The sequence below is a fragment of the Somniosus microcephalus genome, chromosome 6, assembly GCF_052327205.1.
Source record: "Somniosus microcephalus isolate GS21.2 chromosome 6, FLI_Smic_1.0, whole genome shotgun sequence".
Lineage (NCBI taxonomy): Eukaryota > Metazoa > Chordata > Chondrichthyes > Squaliformes > Somniosidae > Somniosus > Somniosus microcephalus.
Genome location: NC_140992.1, coordinates 18,956,531 through 18,978,103, shown reverse-complemented (window position 1 = coordinate 18,978,103; position 21,573 = coordinate 18,956,531). Strand labels below are relative to the sequence as shown.

General features: G+C 49.1%; 1 protein-coding gene across 8 annotated transcripts in view; it reads left to right on the top strand.

Moving 5' to 3' along the window:
* Window positions 1-21,573, top strand: part of LOC147115504 (mediator of RNA polymerase II transcription subunit 12-like protein) — a 637,745-nt gene that overhangs the window by 512,956 nt on the left and 103,216 nt on the right. For all 8 annotated transcript variants that reach the window (XM_085989804.1, XM_085989800.1, XM_085989802.1 and 5 more), the window contains 3 exons: window positions 1,953-2,042; window positions 4,615-4,724; window positions 6,532-6,667. In XM_085989804.1, coding sequence (XP_085845930.1) covers window positions 1,953-2,042; window positions 4,615-4,724; window positions 6,532-6,667 — 336 coding nt within the window. The remainder of the gene's footprint in view (window positions 1-1,952; window positions 2,043-4,614; window positions 4,725-6,531; window positions 6,668-21,573) is intronic.

Sequence of the window (21,573 nt, the reverse complement as noted above, 5' to 3'; positions counted from 1 at the left end):
AAAGGATGGAAGACTTACTGATTTTCACATTGTATACATTTTCCTGTATATTCGTAAAACATATTCCAGCGGTGGAACAGTCTCACTCAGTTTGATATGATATGGTCCCAGGTTCTGTGCCTATTACTGTAGATACAGCATCGTACTGTAGGTCTTCCTGTGCTGTATTCGAGATTGCCAGAAGTATGCATGCAGGATTTTAAAGCTACAAATTTTTTTTTATTCGTTCTTGGGACGTGGGCCAACATTTATTGCCCATTCCTAATTGCCCTTACTATTTATTATTCGAAAGGTTGCAATTTCTCAGCAGAAAAACAGGAGAATGACGATTTTTCTCTGATATTAACAATCTGCCAACAAAATTACACTTGCAAATCAGTTTCAAAGACTCAATGTCGTTGACAAGTTGGTAATTGAGTAAAGAAGCAGCCTGTCTTCATTACGAGAAATGTCAACCCTTACAATTTGCTTACTACTTTGCTATTCTTTGCTGGGTTTTTTTCCTCTCTCTCTTGTGGTTTCTGTTAGTTTTCCTCATTTTTTTCCTCTGGCATCATAGAATCATACAGCACATTCAGCCCATCGTGCCTGTGCCAGCTCTTTGAAAGAGCTATCCAATTCATCCCACTCCCCTGTTAAGTTAAGAACATAAGAAATAGGAGCAGGAGTCGGCCATACAGCCCCTCGAGCCTGCTCCGCCATTCAATAAGATCATGGCTGATCTTCTATCTGAACTCCTTTCCTGTCTTATCCCCATATCCCTTGATTCCCTTCATGCTGCAGCAGAAATGGGGAGATGTATCCAGCAGCATTCCTGCCCTTCCCCCCCCCCATTTCCAGGACTATGATTCCATGCATCTGGCCAGCCCTGGCCTCTTACACATAACCCATCATTTCCCAGAACCCTTTCTGTGGCCAGCCCTCTGACTCCTTCTCCACTCCCGTCTCGCTTTCTGTGGCCAGCCTTAGGCTATTGACTCACTGGTCTGGCTTACTTTCCCTGACTGGATCTCTTGCTCATTCCTCCTGGACCGTCTCCATTGCCAGGCCTGAATCTGTCGGTCGCTCGCTCCTCCTCCTCCGGCCAACCGTGAGTCCCTCTCATAGGAACATTAGGATCAGGAGTAGGCCATTCAGCCCCTTCAATCTGATCTGCACCTCAACACCATTTTCCCCACCTTTGCTGCGTAAGATGCCTCTCAGTTGCCAGGTGTGTGTGCGCCCAGGCCTGTGTGTCTCCTCCTAACTCCCTCTCTGCAGCAAGTCTCTGAGTGCCTCCTCCATCCCACTCGCCAGAGCTCTAGTTCAAAAATTAAAAACTTCTCCTGCCTCTATAATGCTGTCTGGGCCACTCATGTTAATTGTATTTAAGTGGTGTGTAGCAATTGGGTGTTAATTGTATTCAGGTAGTGGGTATTAATTGGGGACTCTTGCTCTTGTGTTGCTCTTCTTTGGTGCGATCAACAGACAAAAACTGTAACTTAACAAAAAAAATGCACCAAATGAAACTTAATAAATTAAATTAAAATTTGGTTGCCGGGAGGTGATGACGCGCTCCAGTCCCTGCGGTGCCCACCGGTGGCGGAAGGCCTCGAGCGCGCCAGCGGACACCGCGTGCTCCATCTCCAGGGCCACCCGGGCGCGAACGTGCTTGCTCTTGTGTGAGTAGGTTGTGGAAGGGTGGTAAGCTTATCTTGGCGGGGGGGTGGTGGTGGGGGTATGTAATGTGTGTCTCTGTAAATAAAGGCTTGTTAGCAACCAAAGACTCGGCTCCAGTACTCCATCCTTCACCACCTGGCTATCCGACTTTTACAAGCCACATGTAATTCCCCTTTAATAATTTATACTCTGTATATTGTGTATTAGTTTATGATTTAAGGGCAACTAAAATTGAATTGAAATGAATATTTTTGCCAGCTAATAAAACCCACTCTTCAATGCAATATTCCCAGATTTTGAGTAACTGGCGGGAAGAACGTTACCAGGATGACATAAAAGCCCGACAGATGATGCACGAAGCTCTGCAGCTGCGTCTGAATCTGGTGAGACAGCGGCGCGACTCCCTTCAAAAATATTTCTTTTAAAAGGAGGAGGCACTTTCTCAAAGTGAAGAAACACGGGGCAGCATTGGTTAATTCTGCGCACAGTTACCTCGGTCGTACATTCCACGGCTTCGATGCAATGGCACATTGTGTATTCTCCCATCCCTCGACAGAGGAGGCTGAGGGGAGACTTGATTGAGGTGTATAAAATGATGAGGGGCCTGGATAGAGTGGATAGGAAGGACCCATTTCCCTTAGAGGGGTCACCAACCAGGGGGCAGAGATTTGAAGTAATTGGTAGGAGGATTAGAGGGGAGTTGAGTTATTCACCCAGAGGGTGGTGGAGGTCTGGAACTCACTGCCTGAAAGGGTGGTGGAGGCAGAAACCCTCATCACAGATGTGCACTTGAAGTGCCCTAACTACAGGGCTACGGACCAAGAGCTGGAAAGTGGGATTAGGCTGGATAGCTCTTTTCCAGCCGGCAGAGAGACGATGGGCCGAATGGCCTCCTTCTGCGCCGTAACTTTCTATGCTTCTATACTACGTTGGAGGTAGTAAGGTGTGATGTTTCTGGCACCTTGAGAGAATGGAGAGAAGGGCTAATGTGCACTGCCAATATCCTGGTCAGTTTTAAGGTGAGCCTCTGCCTCATCCTCGATACGAATGATTCAGAGCTGCAAGAGTGTCACGTGCTCTTTACCTTGCAGAGCTGCAGTGGGTGAGAGACCTGACTTTGCCAGCAGCTCTGTAAAGGAAATAAAGCGGTGCTGCTGAAGATTTGCTGAGTTGCAAGCAACTAGAAAGCCAAATGGTGTGTTAGCCTTTATTACAAGGGGGTTGGAGTATAAGCGTAATGAAGTCTTGCTACAATTATACACGGCCTTGGTGAGACCACACCTGGAGTACTGTGCACAGTTTGGGTCCCCTTATCTAAGGAAAGATATACTTGCCTTGGAGGCGGTGCAACAAAGGTTCACTAGATTGACTCCTGGGATGAGAGGGTTGTCCTATGAGGAGAGGTTGAGCAGATTGGACCGATACTCTCGAGTTTAGAAGAATGAGAGGTGATTTCATTGAAATGTATAAAGTTCTTAGTAGAGGCTGTTTTCCTGGCTGGAGAGTCTAGAACTAGGGGTCATAGTCTCAGGATAACGGGTCGGCCACTTAAGACTGAGATGAGGAGAAATTTCTTCACTCAGAGGGTTGTGAATCTTTGGAATTCTTTGCCCCAGAGGGCTGTGGATGCCCAGTTAATGAGTATATTCAAGACAGAGATCGATAGATTTTTGAACACAAAGGGAATCAAGGGATATGGGGATAGGGCGGGAAAGTGGAGTTGAGGCCGAAGATCAGCCATGATCTTATTGAATGGCGATCAGGTGTGAGGGGCCAAATGGACGACTCCTGCTCCTATTTCTTATGTTCTTGTGTTTTAGTTTGGGGAGGGAGACGAGTGCCATTTTCATCAAGGTGGTATCAGGCAGAAGCTTCACCATGATCAGTTTTGACTCCATTTTGATTATTACTTTGGGGGGCGGGGGAGGGTGGTGCAAGGCTCCCCTGAAGGAATGGGTTTGGCGAGTATCTCTGGAGACAGAGGCACCCGCTGCCGCCCCCCCCCCCCCCCCCCCAGATGGGCCAATAGCAATGCTGCCAACTGTATGGTTTCCTGGGCCTTGGCCTCTATACACAGTCTGGTGTCAAAAATCCAAATCCAAATCCAACCCACAGCAGCTGTAACTGTGGAATCAGCCACACGGTATAAACAGGGCTGAATCTACAGCACTGAGAACCCAATGGTATTACAGAACTTCTGTAACATAAAGTGAGCTTCATTTAAACAGACTAAAGCCCGCCCTGCCCGGCTCCGCCAGTTTATTTTTTAATTTTCTTTTCCCAACAACCCCGGGAAAGAAATTGGCAAACTCATTTCCTGAAATTAGTCGCACTTGAGAGGAAGGGTTATCTTCATGAGAGCGAGCGTTTATTTCTTGTCCCCCCCCCCCCTTCATTATTTTGTTATTGCCTGAGTTAGCAGACTGGTGACGGCGTGAAGCAGCTTGAATAGCTGGCCAATTGGCACGAATTTGCCAATCTCTTTCACAGGCCATAAAGATGGCTTCTGTTAACGAGGGGTTTAAAAAAAAAAAATTAAAAAAAAATCCGACTGCTGCAGTCGGCGGCATTATGCTGAGGTTGGGGTTATGGTGCAATGTGCACGCAGTGCAGAGGAAGATTTACTCTGTGTCTGGCCCGGGCAATACCTGGCCAAGGGAGCGCGTTTGCTGACACTGGTTGGCAAAGATGGAAAAACGTTCCATTTCGCAGCACCGATCCTGATTGTGCTTGTGGAAGAGAAACAACCCCCCACCCCCCAAATAGAATATCGTTCATTCATCGTTTTAAAATAATCTCCTCCTTCATTCCATTCAAAAATCAAAATCGTTTTGCTCGTTCTGCCCAGCTAAATCTTCATCTGGGAAAGAGTTGATATTGAATGGATTGATTGATTGTAAATGAGGCTTTCTGCTCTGGTGGGATAACTGTCCACGTTTGGATCTGCCTTTATAGGTTGGTGGGATGTTTGACACTGTGCAGCGCAGCACCCAGTGGACTACGGATTGGGCTCTTTTGCTTCTGCAGATAATTACCTCAGGAACCGTTGATGTGCAGACTAACAAGTATGTGATTATTTTTTTAATAATGAATCGCAGGATAATGGTTATGGAACAATTTGAACAACGTGCTAGAATTTTTTTTTATATAACACTGTGATTGAATGCGTAATAGTAATTGATTAGAACTCTTTTAGGTCTAAAAGTTTTGCTGAGCTTTGAAAGTGCTCGGGCGTTTACTGTCTCATAACGTGAGTAAAATAGAGGACACATTTAAATCAGCAAGGGGCTCTGACTGAGTAACACCACTTTGCCTGTTCTTTGATTTAGGTTTTTTTCTCTCCAGAGATACCTCCTTTATCTTTGTTCATACTCTTCTCCCCCTTCCCCCCAGTTTTTTTTTACTCTCTCCGACTCTACCTGCCCCACTTAGTTATAAGATATAGCTCATAGGATGATAGAAAGTTTGGCACAGAAGGAAGCCTTTTGGCGCTTTGTGTCTGTGCTCTACATCAAGCTCTACATCAGTGCTATTTACAGGAAACTTTGTGATATCCGGCACCGACGGGACCGAGCTGTTGCCGATCTATCAAAACTGCCGGACAAACCAGCGTTAATGTTGGAGCATATGGAGATTTGCAGCTCCGTATCTGGCAACAAACACTGTTGCTTAGCAACAGCTTCTAAACAGTCGGCCCGTACCTTGGAAGCGTCTCTGTAGCTTAGCAACAGCTTCAGAGAGACTTTGCAGAGCCTGACTGTTGAAAAAAAAACGCCACGAGAAGAAAAAAAACCTCACGAGAAGAAAAAAAACCTAACAAAACGGCTCCTGATTTCTGCCGGTGGATCAAGGTTTCCAGACATACAACCTCCGGATAAACCAAAGTTTCCTGTACTATAATCCCATTTTCCTGCTCTTTACATGTACCCTGTTTCAACAGTGTTTCTGACCCCGCCTCTGTCTGTAATGAGGGAAAATTCCAGCGTGTTAATTTGTCGATGGGGCTCTGCTAGCCTGCACCGTGCAAGTAGAAAAAAACCTCTCTCAAAACGATAGGTTCTCACTGGAGACCACACACATGCACTTTGGATATTGGGATAGCCCAACATTCTACATCGCTTGCTTTCTGTTTACTGGAGGAGAGGAGGAGAAGGAACTGTACTGATTCCCAGCGGCATCAGCCTTCTAAAACAGAGCAGGCTGAGAATTGTGGTCCAGAGACATGTGGAAGAGTAGGGCCATAGATAAAGGGGAAACAAGGCTGTAAATCGCCCCCAGGCAAAATTATGAAATCACTCTTTGCATCTCATTTATTTGGTTGGGTGGAGGGAGGGCGGCACCAAAATATCCTGATAAATAAGAGGCGTTACCAAATTCACAACATGGTTCTTCCTGGAAACGACCGCCTAGATTTACAGTTTGGTGATAAACCTTTGGGGTTGATTTCCGCCATTACATCAGTGGAAAATCCGCGGGAACCCCGGGCAACCGACATCTCTCCGGAGATTTCCGAGGATCTTGCGTCAAAGTTGCAGTGGACGTTTGGGAGAACACCCCACCCCCGCCCCGTGGAAATGAAAGCCTTTTAATTTTTGATATACCACTCATGACCAAAAGTGAAACTTGGGTAGAATTGCAATTTTTTTTTTAACCTAAATAAAACTTTTCGGTCTTCTCCTTGATCTTGATTACATTTTATGGACGGCAGCTGATGAAATCTGTATTGGTTCCAAAGCCTACTTATTGTTCCGTCGAGAGGAATAATGCACTTTACCTTTTGTCTAGCGCTGTGCAGAATTACCGATCGTTGTTGTGGGCTGCCCAGTTAAAATTGGGCGCGGTGCAATTGACTTTTCTCTTTGCCTTTTCCAGTGAGCTCTTCACCACCGTGCTAGACATGCTAGGGGTTTTAATAAATGGGACCCTGGCGTCCGATCTATCCAGTGCCTCCCAAGGAGGATCAGAAGAAAACAAACGGGCCTATATGAACTTGGTGAAGAAATTAAAGGTGAGCCTTGACATGAATCTTGTCATTCATGTAGAAATGACTTATGAAGTAATACTGGGCGGCCTGCTGGTGGCGCTGTCCAGGGAGAGTATAAATACTCGGGCATGGGCCCAGCTTGCTCAGGACATTCTTTAACCGGAACTAGTGAAGGACACAACTAGATCTCCATGTTGAAAAACAGTTGATTAAAGCCTCGTTTAATACTCAGACCAAGGGCCTAGTAGTTTTCTTACATCAAGCCTGATGCGGCAAACGCGCCCTTCTTACTATTACAAGTTAGCTAACTTCAAATGCTTCTACAGGAAACTTTGGTTTATCCGGAGGTTAACTGGAATGCTCGAGCCACCGGCAAAAATCAGGAGCCGTTTCGTTAGGTTTTTTTTCTTTTCGTTGCTTTTTTTTCCACCAGTCAGGCTCTGCAAGGTCTCGCTGAAGCTGTTGCTAAGCTACAGAGACGCTTGCAAGGTACGGCCGACTGTTTAGAAGCGGGTTTGTTGCCAGATACGGAGCTCAAAATCTCCGTATGTTTCAACATTAGCGCTGGTTTGTCCAGCAGTTTTGATGGGATGGCAACAGCTCGGTCCCGTCGGTGCCAGATAGCGCACAGTTTCCTGTATCATCCTAGTGACTTTTTACTGCGTTACTTTGTGTACTTTTAAAGTGTGATTGTCAGCTCCCCCCCGCCCCCAAGCCGTGGCATTGTTCGACCGATGTGCTATTGTATAAGGACAGGAGTGTTACACCAGATAATCCGCGATTTGGGATTCTGCCGCTCAGGTGGCCTTTCCCTTTAAAGCCGCAAAGTCTAATTGCTGGACATCCTCTGGTCAATCAGATGCTAATTGCAGTTGCTGAGGGAAGTTTGTAGGCTGGCAGATGCTTGTAAATTTCCCGCTCCCCGAAGTCAGGAGAAACTAGCATGAAATGGCTGTGTTTTAATATTTTAACACTTTTTAAGCACAGCTAATGGATGGTGTGCCAGATTTTTCTAATCAACAAACATAGCAATCTTAGACTTACTTGGCCCATATAGTAGATGCCAGTGCAGTTGTCTGCTGCATGCTCTTTTATTTTGTACTTTGTTGGTTTACCAGTTTGTAATTTGCTTTCTGAGAGTTTCCAGAGAACCGCAAGATTTCCTTTTAATTCTTGCCTGACTCTGCGTAAACAGAGCTTTGATATACAATGCTTCTGGCTGACTGCTGGCATGAATACCATCGCCTCATGCTGAAGGCCATAGCTGTGCTGGTGAAGTAATATCGGACCATCTCAACTCATCGGATTCCAAGCACCACATTGCCCTTGAATGGGGGCATATGCTGTGTGATCTGTCTCTTGCATATATCCTTATGCATGCATAGTGAAGCTTTGAGTTGGAGGAAGGGAGAATGTTCCCTAAGTGTGGCCTGGGTGTGTTCTTACCCAGAATCCCAACTTGAGGAAGTACTTGGTTAGTACAGGCAGTACTCGTACATATCAGAACATGTTGCAATTTCACTCCACCCGCAAACCACAACCCTGAATGCCTCATGAATGTGATGCAGTCAGAGCCAATAAGGAATGACAGCTCTGGTGGATTTTGTTCAACATTAGTGGCAAAGTGGCACGGTTGTGGCACGAAGCAGATTCATCCAGTAGTTGGGTAGATAAATGCGCCTCCAGTGCCGCCATGAGCAGTAAGACCAGCTTCAGTCCCTGATCTGTTGCTGATTAGAGTGATCACATCCAGGGTGGCGATGGTTAGACAGGGGAGAAGAATTGGCAAGGTTTCCCGCATCCTGTGGCTACCAAGGTACTCTCAATGGGAATTGCCCCTCTTTCCAGGTTCCCAGTCTTCTGCTCCATTCTTGCCAGCTCCTGGTTTTCCATTTTCCCCCCCTGCTCCAGCTCCTTGACTAGTGCCTCCCGCTCTCGTGCTCCCCTCACCGCCTGTGCGTAGTTGTGGCAGCGTGTGGTGTGCATTGAAATTGAAATTCCTGGTCCTTGGGAAGTTGCAATGACTTGAAGAGCGTCTTATACATGGGCCATAGCTTTTTTTGGTCTGGAAAGTGGGTGAGGTTATCTTATACTCGAAGATATATGGTACAGTCCCCACTGCTGATTGCGGGCGCCTTGCTGCCAACGTGATTTGCCTGTTGTGGTAAACCACTGTTATTGTTTTCACTGTCGTTCACTACCGTTATCGTTATTGCACATTGTTACCTCCTGCTACTCACTGTGTACCTATGCATGCCTCAGCTGACTCCGCCTACATGACCTGGTATAAAGGTGGCTGCCCGGCAACCCACTTCCTTCTTGGAACCGGTCGTCCACGAGAGGCATGCTCTGTTCTTTAGTTAATAAAAACCTTTTCATTACTTTCCTAATTCATCGCCTTTTATGGAGTAATTGATAAGCGTATCAATTTTATTAACTAAAAGTAAAATGTCCGGAACTGAGCAGCAACAACAGCAGGCGTTGCTGCGAGCCCTCAGACCAGCATGCCTGGACCTCGACCCTCAAGCGGCGGGTTCAGCTACCAATTTCGAACACTGGCTGAGCTGCTTTGAATCCTTCCTAGAAGCCTCCGCCGTGACATCGGAGGAGAACAAATTAAGAGTTCTGACCGCCCAGGTGAGCCCTCAAGTATATACACTCATCCAGGACACTACTACGTACACGGCGGCTCTCGACCTGCTAAAAGGACAATACAAGCGCCCAGTGAATACGATTTACGCCAGACACCACCTGGGATCCCGCAGGCAGCAACTGGGGGAATCGGTAGAGACATTTTTACGGGCGTTACAGACACTCTGCAGGGACTGCGACTGTAAGGCCGTAACGGCTGCGGCGCACGCGGAGGGACTTATCTGTGATGCCTTCGTTAAGGGCCTCCAGTCCGACTACTCCCGGCAGAGACTGCTCGAAAGCAAGGAGCTCGACCTGAAGACGGCCGTAGCCCTCGCGCTCTCACTAGATGCGGCCCACCGAAACCTCGAAGCATACTCACGTAACGGTGCCGCGCCATGGCCATCGCGACCTTGGGACATGGGACCGCCGCCCCCGGTACCAACTACTGCAACGATGTCCCGTAACCAGGCCCAAAAATGCTACTTCTGTGGCCAGTTAAAACACCCTAGAGCGTGCTGCCCGGCGAAGACCGCTACCTGCTCTGGCTGCGGGAAGAAAGGCCATTACGCCAACGCCTGCAGAGGGAAACCCGCGAACGCCAGCAGCGCCGCGTGTGAACCGTGGGGGCAGCCATCTTCTTCGCCATTTTGTGCACCTCCGGCCGCGTGGGGATCGGAATCATGGCCGCCGCCATTTTGCCCGCCGCACTCAACCACCATTTTGTCTCCGGACTCGACCACCGTCTCGTCTGATGACCATATCGGCTCACTCAGCCATACACTGGCCTCCGTTACGCTGGATCAAGCCCTCCCTCATCATCTGTCCAGGTCCATGATGGACATTACGGTAAACGGCCGCGCCACTACTTGCCTGTTTGACAGTGGGAGCACGGAGAGTTTTATTCACCCCGACACGGTGCGTAGCCACTCCCTCACGGTCCTGCCAACGCGCCATCGGATTTCTATGGCGTCCAAGTCCCATTCAACGGACGTCGGCGGCTACTGTGTAGTGACCCTTTCGGTTAGGGGCGCCGAATATAAAAATTTTAAACTTCTTGTCCTGCCCCGTCTTTGCGCTGCCGTTCTGCTAGGGTTGGATTTTCAGTGCCACCTCAAAAGTGTCACATTGGCATACGGTGGACCCCTCCCCCCACTCACAGTCTGCAACCAACAGTTTTTAAATCACCCGCCGCGCACCACTTGCAGTCTTTCCACACTCAAAGTCCCCCCCCCTCCCCTGTTCGCTAACCTCACCCGCGACTGTAAACCCATCGCTACCAAGAGCAGGCGGTACAGCGCCGGGGACAGAGCTTTTATTAGCGCTGAGGTGGAGCGGCTCCTGAAGGAGGGCATTATCGAAGGGAGCACCAGCCCCTGGCGAGCCCAGGTTGTAGTCGTTAAGACCGCCGATAAACGCCGCCTGGTCATTGACTACAGCCAAACCATAAACCGGTACACCCAGCTGGACGCATACCCCCTTCCCCGCATATCTGATATGGTCAATCAGATTGCGCAATACAGGGTATTCTCCACCATTGACCTTAAGTCAGCGTACCACCAACTCCCTATCCGCCATGAGGACCGCCAGTATACTGCCTTCGAGGCAAACGGCCGCCTTTACCACTTCCTTAGGGTTCCTTTCGGCGTCACCAACGGGGTTTCGGTCTTCCAAAGGGAGATGGACCGGATGGTCGACCAGAACGCGCTGCAGGCCACCTTTCCCTATCTGGATAACGTCACCATCTGCGGCCACGACCAGCAGGACCATGACGTTAATCTAGCGAAATTCCTCCGTACGGCCCAGCGGCTGAATCTAACATACAATAAGGAGAAATGTATGTTTCGCACCAAGCGCCTTGCCATCCTCGGCTGCGTAGTGGAGAACGGAGTCATTGGGCCCAACCCCGACAGAATGCGGCCCCTTATGGAGCTCCCTCTCCCCCACTGCCAAAAAGCACTGAAGAGATGCCTGGGGTTTTTCTCTTACTACGCTCAGTGGGTGCCCAACTATGCAGACAAAGCCAGACCCCTCATCAAGTCCACCTCCTTCCCCCTGACATCAGAGGCGGGTGCAGCCTTCACTCTTATCAAGAGTGATATTGCGAAGGCCACAATGCACGCAGTGGATGAGTCCATCCCTTTCCAAGTGGAGAGCGATGCGTCCGACTTCGCCCTAGCTGCAACCCTTAACCAGGCGGGGAGACCCGTGGCCTTTTTCTCAAGGACCCTCCAGGGCCCCGAGATTCGACACTCTGTCGAAAAGGAGGCCCAGGCTATTGTGGAAGCGGTGCGACACTGGAGGCATTACCTGGCCGGAAAACGATTTACCCTTCTCACTGACCAGCGTTCAGTTGCTTTTATGTTCAATAATAAGCAGAGGGGCAAAATCAAGAACGACAAGATCTTGAGGTGGAGAATTGAACTCTCCACCTACAATTACGATATCTTGTACCGGCCCGGGAAACTCAATGAGCCCCCAGATGCTCTATTACGAGGTACGTGCGCCAACGCGCAAGTTGATAGACTGCGGACCCTCCACAATGACCTCTGCCACCCCGGGGTCACCAGATTCTGCCACTTCATTAAGTCCCGCAACCTGCCCTACTCCGTCGAGGAGGTCAGGACTATGACCAGGAACTGCCAAATCTGTGCCGAATGCAAACCGCATTTTTATAGGCCAGACAGAGCAAGCCTGATCAAGGCCACTCGCCCCTTCGAGCGCTTGAGCATCAACTTTAAGGGGCCCCTCCCTTCCTCTGACCGCAACGTGTACTTCCTCAACATTGTTGATGAGTACTCCCGTTTCCCGTTCGCCATCCCTTGCCCAGACATGACCAGTACCACGGTCATCAAATGTCTGAATGACCTCTTCGCCTTGTTCGGGTTCCCTAGCTATATACATAGCGACCGGGGCTCATCCTTCATGAGCGACGAACTTCATCAGTACCTGCTCGCGAGAGGTATTGCTACGAGCAGGACCACCAGCTACAACCCCCGGGGGAACGGCCAGGTGGAAAGAGAGAACGCGACGGTTTGGAAGGCCGCCCTCTTAGCCTTAAAATCTAAGGGCCTTCCGACCTCTCGCTGGCAGGAGGCCCTCCCTGCGGCGCTCCACTCCATCTGGTCACTGCTTTGTACGGCCACTAATGCCACCCCTCATGAGCAAATGTTCGTTTTCCCCAGGAAGTCCACATCGGGAACCTCGCTACCGACATGGCTGACTTCTCCTGGGCCCGTCCTACTGCGGAGGCACGTGAGGACCCATAAAACGGACCCCCTGGTCGAGAGGGTGAACCTCCTACACGCCAACCCCCAGTATGCCTACGTGGCATACCCAGACGGGCGGGAGGACACGGTCTCCATATGAGACCTCGCACCCTCGGGCGCCCCTAACCACCACCGTTATTATCCACCACTTCTCCCAACCCAACCCCTGTAGACGGCACGCCGGAGCCACAGGACCCTTCGTCGACCACTCAGACACCAGATTCGACGTTGGATACTGCAGCACCGCCGCCGCTGCTACGACGATCAGGACGGCATACAAGGCCCCCTGATAGACTTACCTACACGAACTCTTAGTACACTTCACCCCGCCGGACTCAATTTTAAGCAAGGGGTGAATGTGGTAAACCACTGTTATTGTTTTCACTGTCGTTCACTACCGTTATCGTTATTGCACATTGTTACCTCCTGCTACTCACTGTGTACCTATGCATGCCTCAGCTGACTCCGCCTACATGACCTGGTATAAAGGTGGCTGCCCGGCAACCCACTTCCTTCTTGGAACCGGTCGTCCACGAGAGGCATGCTCTGTTCTTTAGTTAATAAAAACCTTTTCATTACTTTCCTAATTCATCGCCTTTTATGGAGTAATTGATAAGCGTATCACCTGTTGTAAGCGGTGGCCAGTGTAACCTGACGGCCAAGATCCTGGACCCCAACCCCACGCGAGACAAAACAAGATTCCACATTCTCTGCAAGCCCTAGGACCGTTGAAGAGGCGGACGGACTGTGACGGAGAGAGGGGGAGGTGCGGCCGGAAGGTGTCTGTAGGAGGGTGAGTTAAACGGTCTGAGTCCGCTCTCCCATCTCTTGTCACCGGTTACAGAAAGGTTTGTTCAGTGTTCATTTTTAAAACTGAGCCGGAATGTGTCCCGTTACAGGATGGTGTGAATGGGACTAAAGAAAGAGAGGGGGAGCCAACAGCTGCTTGAACTGCCCAAAATAGTCAGCGTGCTTAACACAGTTTAAGTGGCCCCTTTGTAATTAACGTCTATGGCAAATAGTTAGCGCCATTTGTCCAGGATACTGTACTTTCTACTAAAAAATATATATATTTTTAAAAATAAATACATTTTTAATATACTTAACATTTTTTAAAGGCTTTTTATGCATTGATTTCCATATCCAAGCAGGTGGCTTTCTCCCAGCCTCTGCTTTTGTCCGACCATTATTGTCTTGAAATTACACAATGAGGTACAAGTATACGAATGCTTAACACGTTAGTATGAAACCTCTTCCTCAGCCAGTTCAACGGAGGCATTTAAAATAAAGTTGTCGACGCCTCTGTTAAAAGTAACCGAGGAAGGAAGTTCATGCAAACGCACTAAGTGTTTACGTGCCAGACCCATATGTGCCATGGGGCTGTGCAAAAGCATCTCCAGGAGACTTGTCCTGATTAAGTGTCCCTCCTTTTGGGGAAATGCTTAATCTCTGGTCTACGACTCCTCAGTGGGGCTGGAACGTTTCCACCATAAAGTCTGGGGACACGTGGAGCGAGTTGGTGATTGGTGTGTGGACACCCGGTCAGAATAACATACTAGTGAGGAGATCTTGCCCCTTCAGTGCCGACTTCCTGGGCCACTGGATCCTGCTTCTCTTTGCCAGTATTTCTTGCTTACCTTTCGACCTGCCCACCCACCCACCCCTTTAGCTGTTCATAATGCTCCCTGTGTCGTGTATAATTTTTATTTCACTCATATGCCCCCTCCTGCTAATATCACTTCTACCCTTTAACCATCTCCTGGTCACTTTACAGGTCACTCTGTCTGTGTGTGTGTCGGTCTGTCTGTGTCGGTCTGTCTGTTTTTTTTCCCTCTCCCCTTGTTCTGTTATTCAACAACAACAACTTGTATTTGAATAGTGCCTTTAACATAAAGCGTCCAAAGGCGCTTCAAATTACAAAACGGACGGTTTGCACCTGGGCACGGCCGGGACCGATGTCCTAGGGCGAGTGTTTGCTAGTGCTCTGGGGGAGGGTTTAAACTAAAATGGCAGGGGGTTGGGAACCTGAGCGGGGAGACAAAGGAAAGGGAAACCAGGATAAAAGCAAAAGACAGGAAGGAGAAAAACAAAAGTGGCAGACAGAGAAATCAAGGGTTTAAATCAAACATGGCCACAGTAAATAATAATTCTAAAAGATCAAAGAGCGTTAAAAAAGCAAGCCTGAAGGCTTTGGGGGAGAAATTGGGTGGAGCCGCAAACGGGGCGCCAAGCTCGCCTGGGCGCCGGATTTAGCGCAGCGTTTGGAGCAGTAGCGACCGCCGGAAATTCAGCTTGAGTGCCCCCAGAGGGACACTGGGCGAGGCTCGAGGCGCTGAAACTGAATATTGCAGTGCAACGTGCCGCAGCGCCACACGCTGCGGCACGGCGCGCTGCGGTACTGCAGGCCTTCCTCCCATTCTTAAGGGGGAGGGGCCTGCACCAGCGCGATCGGAGATCACGAGTGCCGGCAAAAGAGCCCGGCACTGAAGAGAAGTGCCGGGCTCTCGGAAAACAGCCGGCAATGCCGCAGGGGGCGATCATGAGGCCAGGGACGGAGGTGCTGGCAGGCGGCCGCCGGAAAAAACGGCCGCCCCGCGCCTCCACTTTAATTTGCACCACTGCCGCCACAGGAAGGCCCCGTGAACCGAGCGCCATTTGCGAACGGCGCTACAGAGGCGGTCGCTGCCAAATATCGCGATCGGGGCGGTAGTGGGGCGCTGCGCACACCGATGATGTCATCGGAGGCGGTGCAGCGCAACAGGTTAACGCCGCCATTAGCGACCCAGCTAAATATCACGGGAGGCGCGGCCAGTGGCGCTAAAGCCACTGAGTGCCCTCTTTAGGCACTAACTGGTGGCGCAGCCCGCCGAATTTCTGGGCCTTTGTGTCTTAATGCGAGGAGCATTCGTAATAAGGTGGATGAATTAGCTGCGCAAATAGAGGTAAACGAATATGATATGATTGGGATTGCGGAAACATGGCTCCAGGGTGGCCAAGGCTGGGAACTCAACATCCAGGGGTATTCAATATTCAGGAAAGATAGGCAAAAAGGAAAAGGAGGTGGGATAGCATTGCTGGTTAAAGAGGGGATTAACACAATTGTAAGGAAGGATATTAGCTCTGATGATGTGGAATCTGTATGGGTAGAACTGAGAAATACCAAGGGGCAGAAAACGTTAGTGGGAGTGGTATATAGACCTCCAAACAGTAATGCGGAGGTCGGGGATGGCATTAAAAGGGAAATTAGAGAAGCGTGCAATAAGGGCACAGCAGTTACCATGGGTGACTTTAATCTACATATAGATTGGGCTAACCAAATTAGTAATAATACTGTGGAGGAGGAATTCCTGGAGTGCATACGGGATGGTTTCCTGGACCAATATATCGAGGAACCAACTAGAGATCAGGCCATCTTAGACTGGGTATTATGTAATGAGAAAGGATTAATTAGCATTCTTGTTGTGCGAGGCCTCTTAGGTCGGAGCGATCATAATATGATAGAATTCTTCATTAAGATGGAGAGTGAAGTAGTTGACTCAGAGACTAAGGTCCTGAATTTAAATAAAGGAAACTACGATGGTATGAGGTGCAAGTTGGGTTGGATTGATTGGGGAATGTCACTCAAAGGGTTGACGGTGGATAGGCAATGACAAACATTCAAAGATCGCATGGATGAACTACAGAATTTGTTCATCCCAGTTTGGCATAAAAATAAAACAAAAAAGGTGACTCAACCGTGGCAAACAAGGGAAATTAGGGATAGCATAAGATCCAAGGATAGGACATATAAATTGGCCAGAAAAAGCAGTAAACCTGAGGATTGGGAGCAGTTTAGGATTCAACAAAGGAGGACAAAAGGATTAATTATGAAAGGGAAAATAGAGTATGAGAGTAAGCTTGCAGGGAACATAAAAACTGACTGTAAAAGCTTTTATAGATATGTGAAGAGAAAAAGATTGGTGAAGTCACGCGTAGGTCTCTTGCAGTCAGAATCAGGGGAATTTATAATGGGGAACAAAGAAATGGCCGACCAATTAAATACATACTTTGGTTCAAAAACAAGAAGGCAGATTATTATCTGAATGGCAATAGATTGGGAGAAGGGGAAGTGCAACGAGACCTGGGCATCCTTGTGCACCAGCCGCTGAAGGTAAGCATGCAGGTGCAGCAGGCGGTTAAGAAGGCAAATGGTATGTTGGCCTTCGTAGCGAGAGGGTTTGAGTACAGGAACAAGGATGTCTTGCTGCAGTTGTACAGGGCCTTGGTGAGACCACACCTTGAGTATTGTGTGCAGTTTTGGTCACCTTATCTGAGGAAGGATGTTCTTGCCATGGAAGGAGTGCAGCGAAGATTCACCAGGCTGATACCTGGGATGGCAGGAATGACGTATGAGGAGAGATTGGGTCGATTGGGCTTGTACTCGCTGGAGTTTAGAAGAATGAGAGGGGATCTCATTGAAACTTATAAAATTCTAACAGGCCTAGACAGACTAGATGCAGGAAGGATGTTCCCGATGGTCAAGTGATATGGGGAGAAAGCAGGGACAGGGTACTGAATTTGGACGATCAGCCATGATCGCATTGAATGGCGGAGCAGGCTCGAGGGCCAAATGGCCTACTCCTGCTCCTATCTTCTATGTTTCTATGTTACAGGAGTGTTATAGAGTCATAACGGCACAGAAGGAGGCCATTCGACCCATTGAGTCCGTGCCGGCTCTCTGTAGAGCAATCCAGTCAGTCCCATTCCCCCGCTCTATCCCCGTAGCCCTGCAAGTTTATTTCCCTCAAGTGCCTATCCAGCCTCCCCTTGAAAACATTGACGGGGCTAAATTCGGTTGATTTGCACCTCCCGTTAGTACCTTAAGAGGGTGCTAACAGGGCGCAAATGAACTAGCGCCTGGGCGCGGCGCCGCTGATGCCTCCCCCGAAATTCAGCGGGAGGTTAGCGGCGGTGCTAACGGTTAGCGCCACGCCGCCGGCGATGACATCATCAGCGTGCGCAGCGATCCGCTCGCGCCCCGGCAGTAACATTAGGTGGCGCCCCCCCGACTTACCGCCGGACGCTATGTCCGCCGGGGTCAGGGGACTTACCTGCGGCCGGGACGGCGGTAGTTAAAGTGGAGGTGGCGGGCGGCCATTTTTGTTTGCCGCCGTTGCTGCCCCCGGTCCACGGGGGGTGACGGCTGCTTTCCATGAGCCTGGCACTCCTCTTGAGTGCCGGGCTCGTTTGCCGGCATTCCCGATCCCTGGTGGCCCGGGGAGGAAGACCTGCAGTATGTAGCGCCACGATATTGGCTCGCAGTGCCCCAAGAGGGATGCGGGGCGCTTCCAGTAGACCCCCTCCTCACTCTCGGGGTGCTACCTGGGAAAATCGGCCGCGGGGGCACTAACTTTTTCGGGGTGCTAAAATTAGGGCCGAGTTTCTCCACTTCCACCACTTCTGTCGACAGCGAGTTCCAGGTCCTCACCACTCACTGCGTAAAAAAGTTTTTCCTCACATTCCCCCTGTATCTCTTGCCTAAAACCTTAAATCTGTGACCCCCTAGTCCTTGTGCCATCAACTAGTGGGAGCAGCCTTTCCCCATCTAGCCTATCCAAACCCATCATAATCTTGTACACCTCTATCAAATCACCCCTCGACCTCCTTTGCTCTAATGAAAACAAATCCAGCTTCTCCAACCTGTCCTTGTAGCTAAGATCCTCCATCCCCGGAACCATTCTGGTAAATCTCCCTGCACCCTCTCAAGGACCTTCACATCCTTCCTAAAGTGTGATGACCAGAACTGGATGTAATACTCCAGTTGTGGCCTAACCAGCGCTTTACAAAGGTTCAGCATAACTTCTCTCCTTTTGTACTCCATACAGGAAACTTTGGTTTATCCGGAGGTTAACTGTCCGGAATGCTCGATCCACCGGCAAAAATCAGGAGTCGTTTCGTTAGGTTTTTTTTCTTCTTGTTGCTTTTTTTTCACCAGTCAGGCTCTGCAAGGTCTCGCTGAAGCTGTTGCTAAGCTACAGAGATGCTTGCAAGGTACGGCCGACTGTTTAGAAGCTGGGTTTGTTGCCAGATACGGAGCTCAAGCTCAGTATGTTTCAACATTAGCGCTGGTCTGTCCGGCAGTTTTGATGGGATGGCAACAGCTCGGTCCCGTCGGTGCTGGACATCACAAAGTTTCCTGTACCTCTATTTGTGAAGCCCAAAATCCCATATGCTTTGTTAACATTCTCTCAATATGTCCTGCCACCTTCAGGGACCTATGCAGATGAACTCCCAGGTCCCTCTGTCCCTGCGCACTCTTTAAAACTGTGCCATTAAGTGTATATTGCCTCTCCCTGTTCCTTCTGCCAAATGACATCACCTCACACTTCTCTGTATTAAATTCCATCTGCCACTTGTCTGCCCATTCCACTAGCCTTTCTGTGTCCTGTTGTAGTCGATTGGTATCATCCTCACTGTTTGCCACACCCCCAAGTTTGGTGTCATCGGCAAAGTTAGAAATTCTACTTTGTATTCCAATATCCAGGTAATTTATATATATCTATATATTTATATATTATAAAACGAAATTTGACACTGAGCCACATGAGATATCAGGGCAGATGCTTGGTCAAAGAGGTAGGTTTTAAGGAGTGCCTTTAAGGAGGATAGAGAGATGGAGAGATTTAGGGAGGGAATTCCAGCGCGTAGGGCCTTGGCAGCTGAAGGCACGGCTGGCAATAGTGGAGCACTTAAAATTGGGGATGCTCAAGAGGCTAGAATTAGAGGAGCGCAGATATCTCGGAGTGTTGTAGGGCTGGAGTCGATTACAGAGACAGGGAGGGGCGAGGTCCAGGAGGATTTGAAGCCAGGATGAGAATTTTAAAATCGAGGCATTGCTTAACCGGGAGGCAATGTAGGTCAGTGAGCACAGTGATGGGTGAACAGGACTTGGTGTGAGTTAGGACACGGGCAGCAGAGTTTTGGATGACCTTAAGTTGACGGAGGGTAGAAAGTGGGAAGCCAGCCAGGAGTGCATTGGAATAGTCAAGTCTAGAGATAACAAAGACATGGATGAGGGTTTCAGCAGCAGATGAGCGGAGGCAGGGGCGGAGTCGGGCAACGTTACGGAGGTGGAAATAGTCGATCTTAGTGATGGCGCGGATATGTGGTCGGAAGCTCACTCGGGGTCAAATATGACACCAAGGTTGCGAACAGTCCTTGCAGTTATTCCTTTTTAACGACAGTTCATCTGTAATATCATTCAATTCTGGTCCATACCCAAAATGTCAACTTGACTGTTGTCTGATGTTGCCTGACCTGCTGAGTGTTTCCAGCATGTTCTGTTTTTGTATCAGATTTCCACCATCCGCAGTATTTTGCTTCTGACATCTTGGTATTGACAAACTTTTGTGGATTTGGGGAGGGGGCTTTTTCAGAATCAACACAGGCGCCAGGGGGGGTCATTTCAACCTAACTCACCAGGCGGGAATCTGGAAATTAGGTTAAAACTTCCCCCCACAAGAGGCTGGGTATTCTGCGGCTAGTGTCTCACCTCCTGACTCCCCAAAGCCTTTCCACCATCTACAAGGCACAAGTCAGGATGGAATACTCTCCACTTACCTGGATGAGTGCAGCTCCAATAACACTCAAGAAGCTCAACACCATCCAGGACAAAGCAGCCCGCTTGATTGGCACCCCATCCACCACCACCTTAAACATTCATTCCCTCCACCACTGGCGTACCATGGCTGCAGTGTGTACCATCTACAAGATGCACTGCAACAACTCGCCAAGGCTTCTTCGGCAGCATCCCCCAAACCCGCGACCTCCACCACCTAGAAGAACAAGGGCAGCAGGCGCATGGGAACACCATCACCTCCAAGTTGCCCTCCAAGTCACTCTCCAAGTCTCTCACTATCCTGACTTGAAAACATATCACCGTTCCTTTATCGTTGCTGGGTCAAAATCCTGGAACTCCTTCCCTAACAGCACTATGGGAGTACCTTCAACACGCGGACTGCAGCGGTTCAAGAAGGAGGCCCACCATCACCTTCTCAAGGTCAATTAGGGATGGGCAATAAATGCTGGCCTTGCAAGCGACACCCACACACCATGAACAAATAAAAAAAAGTCAGTCAGCTATGGCATAGAAATGATGCAAAGTCAGTCAACAGGCTGCAAGTATAAATCCTGTTCAGAGAAAGTATGATAAGTAAATGGCCCACCTACAGCTGGGTAATGGCACACAAGTGGAAGTTTAACCGACTGCACTGTGATTTCCCTCACACTTGGTCTTCTGTATGTTTGGTCCAGTGTGGTTATAAAGCTGCTAACGAGCTGAACCAAAGGCTGCCTCATCAAACGTTAACTCTGACTGTGCTCGGAGAGATTGAAGGAGTACAGGTGCTTAAGTCACGGAGATCCGGCCCAGATCACAGGAGAGTTTCGTTATTACACTCTTGCGTCTCTCAACTGTGCGAGCAAGTACAGGGCAGTGGGAGCCAACATCTGTTTAAAAAAAAAAAAAAGCAGGCACTTCGACCACTTAAGGGAGCAACTGACAGCCCTGAAACTGAGTAGATAACTGTGGCCGTCTCAAATTCATAACGCACCTGTTTAATTATGTGTGAATTAAGAGTTACCATCATTCTTTGTTCACTCGCCAGTCCCAATTTTGTTTTTAAAGCTCTTGATTCTTGTGGGAAGTTTAAACTTTGTTTTGTGCATGTTTGTATTTCCTATCTGAATTGCAAACATTTAAAAAAAACTTGGAAAATTGTGGAACATGAAGTCTGAGAGGGGGAGGGCGCCTGCGAGAGGGGTGGGCGCCTGCGAGAGGGGGAGGGCGCATGTGAGAGGGCAGGATTGTGTACTAAATATTCCTGGATATAAGGTGTTCAGGAAAGATAGGGAAGGAAAGAAAGGAGGTGGTGTGGCAGTATTGATTAAGGAGAATATTACAGTGCTGGAGAGAGAGGATGCCCTGGAGGGGTCAAGGACAGAATCTATTTGGTGAGAGTTAAGAAACAATAGAGGTGCCATTACACTACT